This window comes from Eublepharis macularius, chromosome 5 (genome assembly GCF_028583425.1).
Source record: "Eublepharis macularius isolate TG4126 chromosome 5, MPM_Emac_v1.0, whole genome shotgun sequence".
Taxonomy (NCBI): domain Eukaryota; kingdom Metazoa; phylum Chordata; class Lepidosauria; order Squamata; family Eublepharidae; genus Eublepharis; species Eublepharis macularius.
This window is the reverse complement of record NC_072794.1, coordinates 41,415,562-41,430,857: the sequence shown is the minus strand read 5'-3', so window position 1 is coordinate 41,430,857 and position 15,296 is coordinate 41,415,562. Positions and strand designations below refer to the sequence as shown.

Below are 15,296 nucleotides of genomic sequence, written 5' to 3'. Positions count from 1 at the left end.
TTAAACTGCCCTGAGTCCAGATCTCTCAGTTTTCTTGTCATCTTATCCATTTCAGCCATATACAGCAATTTGTAGATCCAATCTTCAATAGTTGGCACTTCTTGTACTTTCCATTTCTGCGCATACAAAAGTCTAGCTGCTGCAGTCATATAAAATATCAACGTCCTATGACGGGCTGGAATTCCCTCCATTCCCAAGTTTAGCAGCAGGAGTTCTGGGTTCTTATTTATTTGAAACTGTAAAATTTCACTCATTTCTCTTATTATTTCCCCCCAGAACTGCCTAGCTACCTCACACGACCACCACATATGATAGAGGGAGCCCTCATGCTTCCTACATTTCCAGCATTTATTAGAGGTGTTCAAGTTCCCTAGCGCAATCTTCTTTGGTGTCATGTACCAACGATAAATCATTTTGAAAATGTTCTCTTTGATATTAATACATGTCGTTGTCTTCATTGTAGTTTTCCACAGGTATTCCCATGCCTCCATTGTTATTTCTTTATTAAAATTTATAGCCCATTTCACCATTTGTGTTTTAACTATCTCATCCTCGGTATCCCACTTCAACAGTACTTGGTATACCTTGGATATTCTTTTCTTGTCTTCTTTAAGAAGGGTCTGCTCTAGTTCCGAGTTCTCTGTTCGTATGCCCCCTTTTGCAGAGTCCGAATTGTATAAGTCTCTAATCTGTCTGTACTGGAACCAATCATAGTTAGGTGATAGTTCCTCTTGCGTCTTTATTCTAAGTTTAGATACTTCAGTTTTAGTTATTTCTTTGTACGTTAAACATTGTTGTTCATTATCAACAGCTCTCGGATCTATCACCTCGTATGGAACCACCCTGCTGCTGCCTCTGTTTCCCCTTACCTGCCCCATCTTCTCGTGGTCCTGGTGGCTAGCATCTTACTGTGAAGCACCATCACTATGACAACCAAAAATGAACTCCCTATGTATGCACATACACAGACATAGCACAAAATGTTTTTGGAGGAGTTTGCTCCCCCCCCGCCCCGATATATATTTTTATCTGGGTTTGCAGAACCCTAAGTTGCAGCCTTGACTGGTCCCATTATGTGGATTTTTAATCTGCACAATAAGCATCCCTTTCCTTAGTTTTAAATATTTATACGGCCCTGTCACTGTGCATGACACTTTACAAAGTACACAAAGAATTTATCCAGCCATTATTCACTATGGGGAAAGCTATCTTGAGGCTGGGGAGCATTTTTCAAGTGAACTCCACCAAATTTGCAGGGAACCTACTCCTTCCTGTCCCCTAAAGACTCCCCAAATATCAAGAATATTGCACCCCAGGGTCCAATTCTGTGGGCCCTTGAACCATGTGCTCCCAGCCATTCTCCATTGTTTCCTACGGGGAGTACATTTTCACGTTTTTCCAGGCAAAGGGAAACCTTGAGCACATGCAACTCCTAGCCAAAAGGCAGGTCCCAAATCCAAATCCAACTTTCAATGCAATCTGAATCAACAAACCCCAACAGAAACAAACTACAGCAAGGGAACCCATGTCAAACCAGAGACTCCCAGTGTCAAACCAAAGAATGCTAATATCCAACCAGAGCAAGGGACAGGGATGAGGCTCGAGCTGCAAAGTTTAAAAGGTAGCCGGTGGTGGCTTGAAGGGCTCTTTTGGAGCTCAGGCTGGGGCAGAGAAGTGGGATGAGAATCTACTCTGCCGGCTTCCTCTTTTCCCCTGCTGGCTTCTCACTGCTCTTCTGCTGTTGCATACAGCTGGCCTTCAGTTTGTGCCAGGCCAAGCCACCAGCCCCAAGGCAGGCCTCTTCACCGTTCCTCTCACTGCCTTCTTCCTTCTCCACAGCCAGCAGCCCCAGCCAGGTGCATCAGAAAGAGTCACTGACCCTGCTAACCTGCCACTCTGAGTCCCAGCTTCTCTTCTTGCCCCCAGTGACAGCCCCAAGAAGGGAGCAGCAGCCTCTCAGCAGCCAAAGGAGGAGGAGAAAATGTCGGTCTGCTCCTCACCCTCTAAGGGAGAAAGGCACTGGTGGTGGCAGGGAAATGGGGGCACCTTTAATTTCTTCTCCTCCCCTGTTCCTTCTGCTGCAGCTGCCTGCTTTTTGGAATCAAAGCTTGACAGGATCCTTTGGAGCTTAGGTTTGGGAGGAGGGGCAGCATGGGAATGCATTCTGCCTGCTAACTCCTGCCCCTCGCCAGCCTCACACTGCTCTCCTACTGAGGTGTGGAGCATGCCTGCAGCCGGATAATCTGACCATCAAAGTCTGGCTTCCCAGATCTGCTTTGGGATTATCCAGTGTGAACCAGCGTAGCTGGATTATGCCAGATCAGCATAAATCTGGCTATTTAGTTGATTCATGTATCCCAGATCACTCACCCCTAATTCTTTTTGAAATAATTTTGGGGGAGTATTACACTGAAAAAAAAATACTGAAGGATCGGTGACTTCTTTAAAAGTGCCCGGCAGACTTGTACTCAGACTCGACTTAACTTCAGAGTAACTAAAAAGCCTATAGAAAAAATCATTTATGTGCTTAATATGTTCAGTTTCTGTCCCTTTATAACATGATTAATGATACATTGTTTGTTTTGTTCTGTCCCCACCCCCACCCTTTTGCATCTCAAATGTAAAATTTGCAACTGTGTGAACTGGCTGTCCTAGATGCTAGAGCAGACTCTCGGCACACAAAAAGGCTGGTGCGGTTCTGGCTTCCTGGCCTCAGGAGCCTGCCCCAGTTCTATACTGGACACAGCATTGCTGCTGTTTACTATCACTTGGCATCCATTTCTTTGGCATCTGTGTATAAATGTTCACCAAGGTTACACAAGACTTGGTCCTCTCCTCTCTGGAGGAAACTGACCCATAAAGGATTGCTGTTAAGGAACCTGCAGCTCAGGAGTGGTGAGAACAAAATAGTCTAAGTAGGGCCAAGGCGTGGTGGGTAAACATAGTGGACTAAGCTAAAAGACAAAAAGGCAAACTAATCTTTGATTAAAGCAGCCAGTATTTTAGGCAAGGGAGGCCACGCTATCTGCTAGCTCTCTGTGAAGATATACTGCCACAGTAGATAAGTGGAATTTGCAAGATGGTAGGCAACTTTCATAATAAAAATGACAAGTTTCTGTCTCTGAGATTTACTGGCTGATGTAGAGATTTATGCCATACAAGTGAAATATGGCTGCTTCTAATTAGATAGTATACAGTGGGAATAATGCTTTCTTGCAAGAGGCAAAGAAGGTTTTTTTAAAAAAATCATTTTTATAGCCAATGTACTGCTGCTACTCCAGTTTATATTTGGTATCATTCCTTCTCCTTATCCTCTATCCAGCTGCTTCTGCTCCAAGACTTTTTTTTTTGTACTTGGTCTCCATTCAAGGTTGCTTGAATTTGAAAAGGGCTGAACTGACACTTTTGTTGTAAATCTAATGGAGAAGATTTTTAAAAGAAAATAAATAATGTCAAAATAACTTAAAGGCCTATCATTGTTTTAGAAGACTCATGTCTTCCAAATACATGTCATTCCCACAAAGTTATAGCACCAGTGCACTTACTAGGACATAGAAGGCTTTGGGCAAGATTGGATGCTTCACACAAAAGACAAAAAGTTAGGCACCTGTGGACTCTCAGTTCTTTAGTTCTCCTCAAAGACCTCCTGCATAAACATGGAAAGCATCTACAAAACCTTACAATTAGGAGAAGGGGCGAAGCACAACCGTATCTATGCTGACTCCAATGATCTCTCTTTCTCACTCCCTCAGTGTTATGGGGTTCTTGTGAGGCTAAAAATGGGGGAAGGGACTAGGTATGCTGGAGGAAGGGTGGAATTAAAAAAAGATGGATTAAAAATAAAACACTAGTAATATACCATAGAAAAAGAGCCTGGTGGCGCAGAGTGGTAAGCTGCAGTACTGCAACCCAAGCTCTACTCACGACCTGAGTTCGATCCTGGCGGAAACCAGGTTCAGGTAGCTGGCTCAAGGTTGACTCAGCCTTCCATCCTTCCGAGGTCGGTAAAATGAGTGCCCAGGTTCCTGGGGGTAAAGTGTAGATGACTGGAGAAGGCAATGGCAAACCACCCCGTAAAAAGTCTGCCAAGAAAACATCATGATGCAACATCCCCCCCATGGGTCAGTAATGATTCAGTGCTTGCACAGGGGACTACCTTTACCTTAATATACCATAGGTGATGTTAACTCATCTGCCCTCCTGTTTAATCACTAATAGCCTACCATAGATACTCTAGATCACACACATGAGACAGCTAGTGCTGTTCTATTGCTGGACTTCTTTTGTACATAAACTGCCAGGAACAGCCCCATATCTGTGCCCTTTAGTTCAGATGTGCCTCAGTATGAGCAACTTTTCCAGAGAGTGGTCATGGGCCAGGACTGTTCAGTCCTATAACGAAGTTGGCACCATCAAACATTTAATGAAGCACACTTATGTACACATTCAAATGGGAAACAAAAAGTTGAATCGCTCAGATTGGTTCTCCTCTAGTGTAAGCACCTTCCCCTGATACAAGAGCTGTTAGCAGAATAGATGCACAGGATCCAACCTACAGCATAGCTACAGGAATTAGTTCTTTCAGTTAGGAGCCACAGAAGCCAAATAAAATTTCTTGTTAGCTGTATACTGCTCACCAGTTGTCCACCTCTGCATTTTACACTGTTCAGTCTCTTAGGTAAAATGCAGCACAATCCACAGCTGCTGCTGCTGCTGCGCAATCCCTCCCCCCTCCAGTTCAGTTCCATGGAACCTCCATTTGTATTAAAGTTGTCTTTTAATTTAATCTTTCACAGAAGACAAAAGCTTAACGGCTCACTTTTCTGTCTGTGTAATTTTGCCTAACGATGAGGCTATTCATAAATCATATGTGGATTTTGTAGCAAGGCATGCATTCTTAGTTTTCCCCAAACAGATAATGCCCCATGGTTCAAAGAATGTTTTCTACACAGTGGTAGCTAAAGGTGCTTTATCTCATTCTTGCTGTGAAATAATCCAGTGATCCCATGCAGCAGTCTGACCATGAACCAAGCCCATTTGGAAAAGAGCCAGCTTGAGTGGAGTGGGAGAGTGTCAGTTGAGAAGGAGAGGAAATAATCACAAATGATAACGCGTGCTTTGCTGCTACTGCTGTCTCCACATTTATCTATTTCATTTTTACATATTTTTCATATTCATGTTTTAATACGTCTTATTTGTCATATTCATAGAACAGTTTGTTTCATGTCATCAGTCTTTCCATTGACAAACATCAGATTGTCACTGAAAGGCCTGTTTGGATAATCTGTGATAGTATATGACAGTCAGCCAAATAATTAATTTCCATTGGCTCCTGTATACTATGTCAGTGAACCATGATTTAGTAGTAATTCATGCTGGAAAAGGCACAGTCATTCCAATGCTTTTTCTGTTTATCTCATACTTGGGCTACCTAGCCCTGACAAAAATAGATTACTGCTTGAAAGCATTCTAAAAATGTCACCTCCTGGGGTTGGGGCAGGGGCACTCCTTTAAGCTTTTAACAAATACTGTTGTTTATTTGGGAAGGCTGTATTATATTCTTTTCCATTGTCTGCATTACTAGCACTCTGAGCATATAGCTGCCGTCTCTGCTCTTATGTCATGTGTGTAAACTTTTATAGAAATTTTGAAGGCATAGAGAAATACTGGTGTGGTTTTTTTTCAGGGGAAAGCCAGAATTTTATGTCTTTCTTCCTTTCCTATCAGTTCAAAACTTGTATTGCTGCTTTACAAACATGAAATACATAATTTGTAACTTGGTTTGTATATAAAATTATACTGTTTGGCATATTTATGGAACCAGAGCATAGATTGAGGATCAAAAAAAGATCTGCAAAATGGAGGCAGGGACAGACAGAGGGAATTGCTCTACAAATCTGAAGGAGTTTCCCAGGTTTGCCGAAAAACCTGAAATCTAAAAAAAACCAAAACATTGGGAGGATTAAAACTCCTCAGAATAATAAAAACAACATATATAGCTTTAAAGGGAAAAAATGCTTACTAATATGCCAGTGACCACTGGGGGGGGGGGGTTGCTAAGCAACCACAACAATATTGCTGACGCCTTCCAAGCATTGGTTTCTGTAAAGCAAAGTTGTGGGGATGGAAGCAGGGGTGGAATGGGGGACCAAAACAGCCCTGGCAAAGGTCCAGTTCCCTGTCATGTCCCCTGATGAAAGAAGACTTCCTGGGACCAGGCACGGGGGTGACTTGCAACCTGAACCATTTCCTTCCAGAACAGCCCTGTTGCCTGAGTTTAAAAAAACCCTGTGCATAATTTGCAGAAAGCCAAATGAATGGGAGCTTTCTTGACCTCTTCATTCCGTAAAGTGGAGTCCACTACGGAGAATGTATGTGTGCGGGCAGCTGTTAATTTTGCCCATTTGAAGGCCTTGTTCAGATGAGTGAAGCTGCCGTGGCAGAGCATAGAAGGAGAGCTAGTCCTGCAGATATGAGAGACCAAAGCCATGAAGAGCTTTGTATGTGATGACCAAAACCTTGAATTGAGCCTAGTAACTGATGTGTAGCCAGTAGAGCGACTGTAGAATGAGAGTAATATGCATGCTCCATCTAGCTCCTGATAATAATCACCACCTGGAATCTCCAAGCTGACTTTGAGGGGAAACATATGTAGAGTGTGTTATAGTAGTCTAGCCTTGATGTTACTGTGGTGTGAATCCAAGTGGCCAGATTGGCTGTGTCAAAGTAGGAGACCATCTTTCAGGCTAATCTAAGTTGGAAGAAGGCCTTTTTTGCAGCTGCATTTACTTACTTCTCTAGCAGCAGACTAGATGCAGTATAGCTCCAAGGCTTTTAACCAAGTCTGCAAGAAACACAATGTCCTTCAATCGAAAGCAAGAAGCACGATGTCTCTCAAGATATCTGCTTTTCCAACCAGCATCACCTCTGCCTTGTCTGGTTTCAGTTTTAATTTGTTCGCTTTCAGCCATTTGATCGCAGCATTCAGGCAGCAACTCAGGACTTTAACTGCATTATCATGGGATTTGGACAGAGAGATATAGAGCTGGGTGTCATAAGCATATTGATGGCATCCAATTCCGTAGCTACGAATGATTTCTCCTGAAGGCTTTAGATAGAGGTTGAATAACATGAGGGATAAGATTGCAGCTTGTGGAACCCCACAAGATAATTCCCAAACTGAAGAAAGCTGGTCATCAACAGCAACCCTTTGAGTCTGTTCCATGAGGAATAATTTAAACCAGTCCAAGGCACAAACCCAGATTCCTAATTTAGCCTAAAAACTCCTCAACAGGATGACATCGTCTATTATATAAAATAGGGGTGTGCACAGAGAAAATTCTCGTTATAATTTCTGATCCATGATTGCTTATTTCCCATAGGATATTTTGGGTTGGGAGTCAATGACAACGGCATTTTTTCTCTTATTCCCTATGGGGAACTTTTTCGGTGGTGGGAAGTAGAGTCATTGTTTTTCAATCAATTATCGCTAAAATTGCAGCAGAGTGTCTTCTGCCTGTCCTTCAAAGAATCTCCAAGTTTCAAGCAAGGTGGACAAATAATTTGAATTCTACAGGCCCCTGAACAAGATGGAAAGAAAGCTTTGTCTCCAAACCACAAAAAGGGTGGTGAGGGTATGGCAGCTCTCTCTAGCTTGAGATTGGCTGGGAGTGCTCAGTGCTTCTTCCTTGCAAGGATCTTGCAAGGATCTCCCTTGGAAGGGAGAGATGTCATTGTCTAGGAAATCAGTCAGTTTGCTGGGAATGCTCTTGCTCCTCCTTCGGAAGGGTCAAAACTTGGGGAGGGAGGGATTTTTTCAGGGAGCAGGTTTCGTTATTCCAAGTATCTTGGATTTATGTTACCATTTTGGAGAATAGGATGAAGTGATTCCTGTGAATATCTTTGGCTCGGTGTTTTCATTTTGCACATCCTTAATATCAAATGCTGCAGATTGATCCAGGAGGAACAACAAGGAAGTATCCAGATAGAGGTAATCATCTAAAGCTACCAGAGCCTCCCATGCTCTGTTAAACTTGACCATACTAATATAAAGTTCTGTGATCTGTTTGTCAATTTACCAAAGAAAAGAAACACCTCAAATGATATAACTAAAATGATGATGAATTTGGGGGTTTCACTCAGAGTGAAAAGTGTGCATCTTGTTTATGTGGTGTTGCTCACATAAAGTACCCCCACTATTGAAATGTGTGCAGAATTGCACTGTAGATCTATAATTACATTTTTCATGTGAGTTGAGCATTTTGTAGTTAGGCTATGCTCATGTCGAGCTAGAAGTGAGGGACAGAAAGAGTGCATGGAGAGAAGTCAAAAAGTGAATGTGTGACTATCCAGGTTTTGGAACATTGTGTTCAAATAGTAATGGGTCTTTGCTGTACTTCTGTCATTTTTTTGTAGCACGCAATAAATTAGAAGTTTAAAAATGTGAATTCCTCACATCATAGCTTTGATAACTTTTTATTGCAGTTTATTGAAGGTCGGCTTGCAAAGCTGAATGCAGGGAAAGGATTCTCCGATGTGTTTGAAGAAGAGATCTCTTCGGGTGGCTTCAGTGGAGGTATAGGATTGCTTTGGTACTATTGGTTGCTTTCATTCCTGCCTCATCTGCAGAAACCATTGCGAATGACAGTACTTCTAAAATTGCTTTTCAGCTTGATGGTGATCTTTGTAAAAAGTTCTCTGGTTATGCCTAATTGGCTAATTAAACAGCTGTTAGATCTACAAAATGGATGCCATATTGTTCAAAATGCTAAAATAGTGAAACGAGTTATTGGGCAAAAGCTGTTAGAGATACAAAATGGATGCCATATTGTTCAAAATGCTAAAATAGTAAAACAAGTTAGTGGGCAAAATTTTGTTGCTGAATTTTCCTCAAAACATATTTAGCCTAACCATCAGCCCTATTTAAAGTATGTGATATAAAATAAGGTGGTGCTTTTGCAGGCCATGTGTCAAGGAAATTAGTGGTGAAGGTCTGAATCATTCATCCTCAAGATTCTAACACTAACATTTAAGCTTGACTGAACATCTCCTCTCTTTTGGATTTTAAATTACTCAATTTTCCACACCTTTGGGTTATCCCTTTCTCTTTTTATGAGCCAATGGGAGTTGGGCCAACAAGTTCACTCCACAAATTACTTAAGCAAGTGGATAAGGGAGCATATTTAGTAGTATAGTGAGCAGTATAGTGGCCAATGTGAACCTTGGTATAGGATAGTGGAGGACTGAGAAGCTTAAGGTTAAATCCTGGCCGGCCATGAAATTCTGTGAGTGGCCTTCTCAGACTAATTTATTTCACATAATTGTTGTGGAGATAGAATAAAAGAGAGCCATGTATGGCACTCTGACTCCTTGGGAGAAGGGCAAGGTAAAAATGAAATAAATTAGCTTCAGAGAACACCATAGTATGGCAGGCTGAGGCCATGTATCCTGTAAATATAAAAGCTGGTATATATATGTTTTACTTTTTCTTGTATCTTCAATCCTATTTACTTGAAAGTAAGTTTAATTGAAAAATCAGACTAACTTCTCAGTAAACATCATTTTTCATAGTATATATTACAGAATTGTCAGCCCTCCTGATCTGATATTTAGTGAACTTCCATGAATCATAGGTGGTCTACACCAACTTCATTGTTTTCTTAGTCCCAGTCTGGCATCATGTTTAGTCTTAGAACCATGTCTCAAAATTATGCACTTAGCTTCAAGTGCAATAATACGCAGCTTTAAACTGAACTGTTTTGCTGCCGGAAATGAATTCCAATCTCGAATGTTTTCGGTTATGTTTTGAAATTATCCAGTTGGTCCTTAGAGAAAAACTATTCATGACAGAGGCAGACCCATGTCTTGGGTTGTCACCAAGCAAGCAGGGAATGTGGGTGGTGATTTCAAGCAGGACAGCTAGTGTGAACCATTCTACTGCCCAGCACTTTCTTCTGCAACTGTTCCCCCAAAACACTTTTTCCCTAGCAACACTGCAACCAAAAATTAGCCTGGCTGGTGGAAAAGCATGCTGGGTTAAGCACCACATCCCACCTGTCATTCTAGATTGGAAATTGACCTCCGATCTTATTTTACATGTGTTTGATTACTCATATTTGCCACAGGTCTGCCGCCATCCTGTATCATTCTGTCCTTAGAAGTGGTCTGTAAGAGCTGAGTTTGTTAGTACTTTGGCTTTGCCCCAGCAAAAGCAAGTAAACAGAATTTCCTCCTAGCTTTAGATGCCAGATTTATTGCTGAGCTTAAGAGGCTTTTGGAACTCTTGGTGTTGCAAAGAATATTGGCATGTGCTTTGGAAAACTTATATGTTCTCATGTTTGCAAGCTCAAGTCATTTCCACTGCAGCACTTGTCCTTGGTCCTCATACTATCACAAAATTCACCCTTAAAAACTGAAGCCAGAAGTCCTTACATATTTAGCTAAAAATGCTTGGGAAACAAAGCTGCTTCTCTTGAGCAATCAAATTTTAACTTGACCATTGTGAGCTATTGAGTAAAGTAATAGCACCCACTGAACATATATCTGTTTTTAGTTCTCCCAGTTGCCTCATTTGTCTCACCTACAAGGATGGCAGTTACTTTTATGCCCGTTTTATATCCGTATGAAAAAACATACTTTTAAACTTTTAAAAAAGAATTCTGAAATTAAAAATGTAGTTCAAACACTTAAAATGTTTCCAGTTGTTTTTATATTTGGAGTACGTTTCCTCAGGGAAGGCAATGAAGTAAAAATGAAATAAAAAATGAAGCCTTTCAAGGGACAATATTTGGCATACACTTGAACCTTTTAGACTCAATAGATATAATATGCAGTTCTGATTTTTAAGGTGTGTCTCTTTTTTACAAACCTTTAAAAAATTGTTCAGTTTTTCTGTTTTCTCCTTATGTTTTAGGAAACTCAAAATCATATCACCAGTGGATGTATACAGTTAAGGTACGGAACTCTATTTTTTAATGTAATTGTATTAAACTCTACACAGGATGAAAGAAAAAAGAATTCAGCTTAACACTGTTCCAGAGATATGAAACTGTAAAAAAAAATTAAAATTCATTTTAGCATGTTAATGTTAAGATAGTAGATTGGATCCTAAAACTCCAGTGTGTTCCTCTGGCACAAAGAGTCTGCTGCTGATACAAGAGCCTCCGCCACCAGTGGAAGAACCTCCCTCATTGACGGAAGGCTTTTTGTTCCACAGGAATGCATCAGTAACAGCAGAACGGACTTGTAGTAACCAACCCACTAGCTTAATATTACTCATATGCATTCTCCTTTTGTACAATTTCATGATGGACTCATAGGATCCAACCTGCTCTCTTAATACTCATATTACCAATATCAACTCTTAGTTTTGAACAATTTCATGATTTAACACTTACAAACAGTTAAAAGAATTGACTGGAAGGATTCAACTCATCAAATTGTAAAGAGACTAATATTAGTATCTGAAGTATCTGAAGAAGTATCTGAAGAAGTGAGCAGTGACTCACGAAAGAAGTGAGCAGTGACTCATACCCTACCTCAAAATTTGTTAGTCTTATAGGTGCTACTGGACTCTTGCTCTTTTCTACTGCTACAGACAGACTAAAACGGCTACCCATCTTGATCTGATATTAGTAAAATAATATTTTACTAAAAAAATTTCCAATAAAGTTTACCCCTGATGCCATGATGGATATACAAAGCTGGGAGTTCATGTTTTCTTTATAATATCTAGCTTGACCATTGATATGGGGTGTTATAATGATGTATACCAGTATCTGTATTCCAGTACAAAAAGCATGTAGTTTCCATGTATTAATGTTACATGATCATGTGGCAGCTTGCAGGAAAAAGTCTAGGCATGTACAAAGCAGATACAAGACCCGTGTGCACAATGAACTTTGTGTAAGCCTCTCTTTTACAAATTCCATTCATCTAAAGAAGACATGTGAAGAAGAACTTCCTGGTGGATTGTGCCCTATATGATTACATTAAAGTTCATTGATAAAAGTGTCAAGTATATAAATGGCATATTATAACCCTTGGGCAGTAGCAGACAAAATGCAGCTGTGGAAGTCTTCGAAGTAGAATGTAAGAGGGCGAGGGATTCCTCCCCTCCCCATTTCAAGCAAGGGTGTTGTTTTTCTTGTAGAACCTTAAAGTTTTACTTGTGCAGAGGACATGTTTTGTAGATTTCAAAATATTTATGTATTGTATATTTCAGAAAGGAGGCACTCTGATCAACACAGCAATGACTAAAGCCAGCCCAGCTATGAAAACAGCGTACCGATATGTAAGATGTCTTCCTTTCCCATTTCATTTTTACATAAATATTGCATAAGCAACTTCATGCTGTGTTTTCATCCTGAACACAGCAAAATAATATCTTTTAGATATTTGTTTCCAGAATAACTTTGTGTTTTAAAAATTGTTTTGGTGGAAGTGGTCTGTGATCCCTATACCACTTCTAGCTTCTACCAGGTCTACTCAACTACATTCCAAGATACTTATGATTCAGATTGTGTTATTGTGAATAATACAATAACACACTTCATCTTTTGCCACCATACCAGAGGACCCAGCCCAATTGGTTTCTCAGGAAGGATGGGGAATAACAGAGCGGGCACAAGTGGCAGAAGGATGCGTTGAAAAAAACTTCGGAGTTCTACCCATCCCTCTGGTTTATACTCTGCTGTAGTTCATAATAAACTGAAAGCCATTTTGTCAGGTTCTGTGTAGAACTCATTTCACTTGAATATAACTTCAGAAAGCAGCCCAATTTGTAACCCTCAGTGGTGGCCCAGTAAGGAAGCTCATCACCTATTTAACTTGCTTCTTTTTCCAGGGTCATAATGGGTGCCATTTTGCATCTACAAGAAATGGTTAAGACCATCCCCCTTGACCTCTTGCCCAACATGGGGCTTCCCTTCCACCTAAATGCTGCTCTCTCGTATAGACTTTTACACTGACATTTCCTTTGTGTCTTGGTACTATCCAGCATTTTTAGCATTATGGTGATTTCCCACTTTATTGCTAGAGCTATTCCTGATATGAACTACAATGTTTGTCTGGTTTCTAGGCTCAGAAAAATGGTTTCTTTGCCCTTCATACATGGTGCTATGTTCTTCCATCAGATTCATGGATAATTAAGATACTACTGTTATGGCCTTAAGCTACTAGCTCAGAGACAAGGTTGGGGTCCTCTTTCATGTTTCATTGGTGGCAATGGCGAAGAAGCAGCAATTCTAAGCAAGGTTTAAATGATCACTTCTTAATATATTTAAATCAAGTTGCAAAAAAGCAACAAATTTTTAGAGCATTACCTGTGACATTTTTTAAAAACTTGTAACTATAATATGATCGAAGTGTTACATGCACAACTAGCACACAAGGCCAGGTTGTTTCTTTATAAACAGTAGCCCTCATGTAGGATTGGTGAGTTGGCTCAAAATATGGGCACTCCTGAGGAATAATCATGTAAGATCTGAAACATGGGTGTAGATAGTGTTAACTAACCACCTGCCTTCTATAGATGCACTCATTACAGAGCTATTTGCTCCAGTAAGATTACTGTGGAATTAGAGATGTAAAAACTGTCCAGCCACTGCTTGGCTGGTCTGCATGCAGCCCCCTGGACACACCACTGGCAGACCTCTTCCTGCAAATAGTAATGTCTAGGAAGTAGAAATTTATGAAGCCAAGCGTGCACTCCACAAATGCGCTCCACAAATGTATCCTTTTACCCAATGTGAGAGTTATTTGCAGTGCAATCCTGAACAGAGTTGTACCATTCTAAACCCATTGATTTGAATGGACTTGGGTGTAAGTCTGCTTTGGATTGCACTGTTACAGTGAAATCCTAAGCCAAATAGTAAAGAGTCCAGTAGCACCTTTAAGACTAACCAATTTTATTGTAGCATAAGCTTTCGAGAGCCACAGCTCTCTTCGTTAGGTGCATCTGACAAAGAGAGCTGTGGTTCTCAAAAGCTTATGCTACAACAAAGTAGCTGTGGCTCTCGAAAACTTATGCTACAATAAAGTTGGTTAGTCTTAAAGGTGCTACTGGGCTCTACTATTTTGCTACTACAGACTAGCATGGCTAACTTCTCTGGATCCTAAGCAAAGTTACTCCAGTCTAAGCAAAGTTACTCCAGATCCTAAGCAAAGTTACTCCTAAGCAAAGTTACTCCAGTTACTCCAGTTACTCCAATGGGCTTAGGCTGGAGTAAGTCTGCTTAGGATTTCACTGTTAGTGTAGGAAAAATGTTCCATGTAAAGCAGCCCTAAAGTTAAGTGAAATACATAGATACATCTTTGCCTGTTCTCCCAAACCACAGCCTTCCCCTGAGACTCCAGTTATCAATAAATAAATCAGTCTCTTAATCTCTTTTTTTAAAAGAGAATTTTTAATTGTACATCAGTTCAAAATCACACTGAACTCATGAAAAAAAATAATCCAGGTAAATACATTAAAGGGACTGTATATTTGTGTGCTCATTTATTATTTACATACAGTTCATTAACAGGTTGGTGGAAAATTATTCTTCTCTCTCTCTCTCTCTCTCTCTCTCTCTCTCTCTCTCTCTCTCTCTCTCTCTCCCCCCCCCCTTTACTAGATTTTCCTCCCACAGTATTTGCCAATTAATCCTGAATTTTTCAGTACTAAATATGCATATTCCTGTAGCCAGACTAAATCTAATTCCCCTTAGAATTCTAGGCACAATTAGGGTCTATGTGTTACACAAAGGTTTGCAGCAACTGTAGAACTATGAAAAATGTTGTGATTGACCTAGTATCTATATTGCATTGGTTTCATTGTAATTTATACTTGGATCCACACACATTCCATTGAAGGCATTGCAGATCAGATAGCAAATGCAATCAGATGTGTATTCAGATGTCCATCTAAGCGTTTCTGCAAATCTTCTAATCATCCAAATCCTCTAAGCTATAAAAGAGCAATTCACCCATGTGGTTTCTGTGCTGCGCTTGGTGGACTCCTCTTGCCTAGTGGCCTCAAGGAACTCACAGACAAAAGGACCCAGGTGGCAACCACTCCCCAAGAACTTGGAGTATAGCTCCTTCCAGGCAGAGAGTCCCATTCATGACAGCTTTTTAGTGCCAGCGGGCAAAAAAAGACGCAGCAGGGCAATGTTAACTGACACTAAGAGATATATGCTCGCTTACCCCCAACCAACACAATTGCCCACCTGTTCTTTTTAACTTCAGATGGGAAGTGCTTCATATAGCTTATAGGGGACTCCTGAGGTGGGGAGATAAATCAAGCTAGAAGGAAA

General features: G+C 40.6%; 1 protein-coding gene across 2 annotated transcripts in view; it reads left to right on the top strand.

The window, feature by feature from the left end:
- DENND1B (DENN domain containing 1B) overlaps positions 1 to 15,296 on the top strand; it is a 250,847-nt gene that overhangs the window by 208,529 nt on the left and 27,022 nt on the right. For both annotated transcript variants that reach the window (XM_054980351.1, XM_054980350.1), the window contains 3 exons: positions 8,485 to 8,575; positions 10,913 to 10,953; positions 12,224 to 12,292. In XM_054980351.1, the coding sequence (XP_054836326.1) occupies positions 8,485 to 8,575; positions 10,913 to 10,953; positions 12,224 to 12,292 (201 nt within the window). The remainder of the gene's footprint in view (positions 1 to 8,484; positions 8,576 to 10,912; positions 10,954 to 12,223; positions 12,293 to 15,296) is intronic.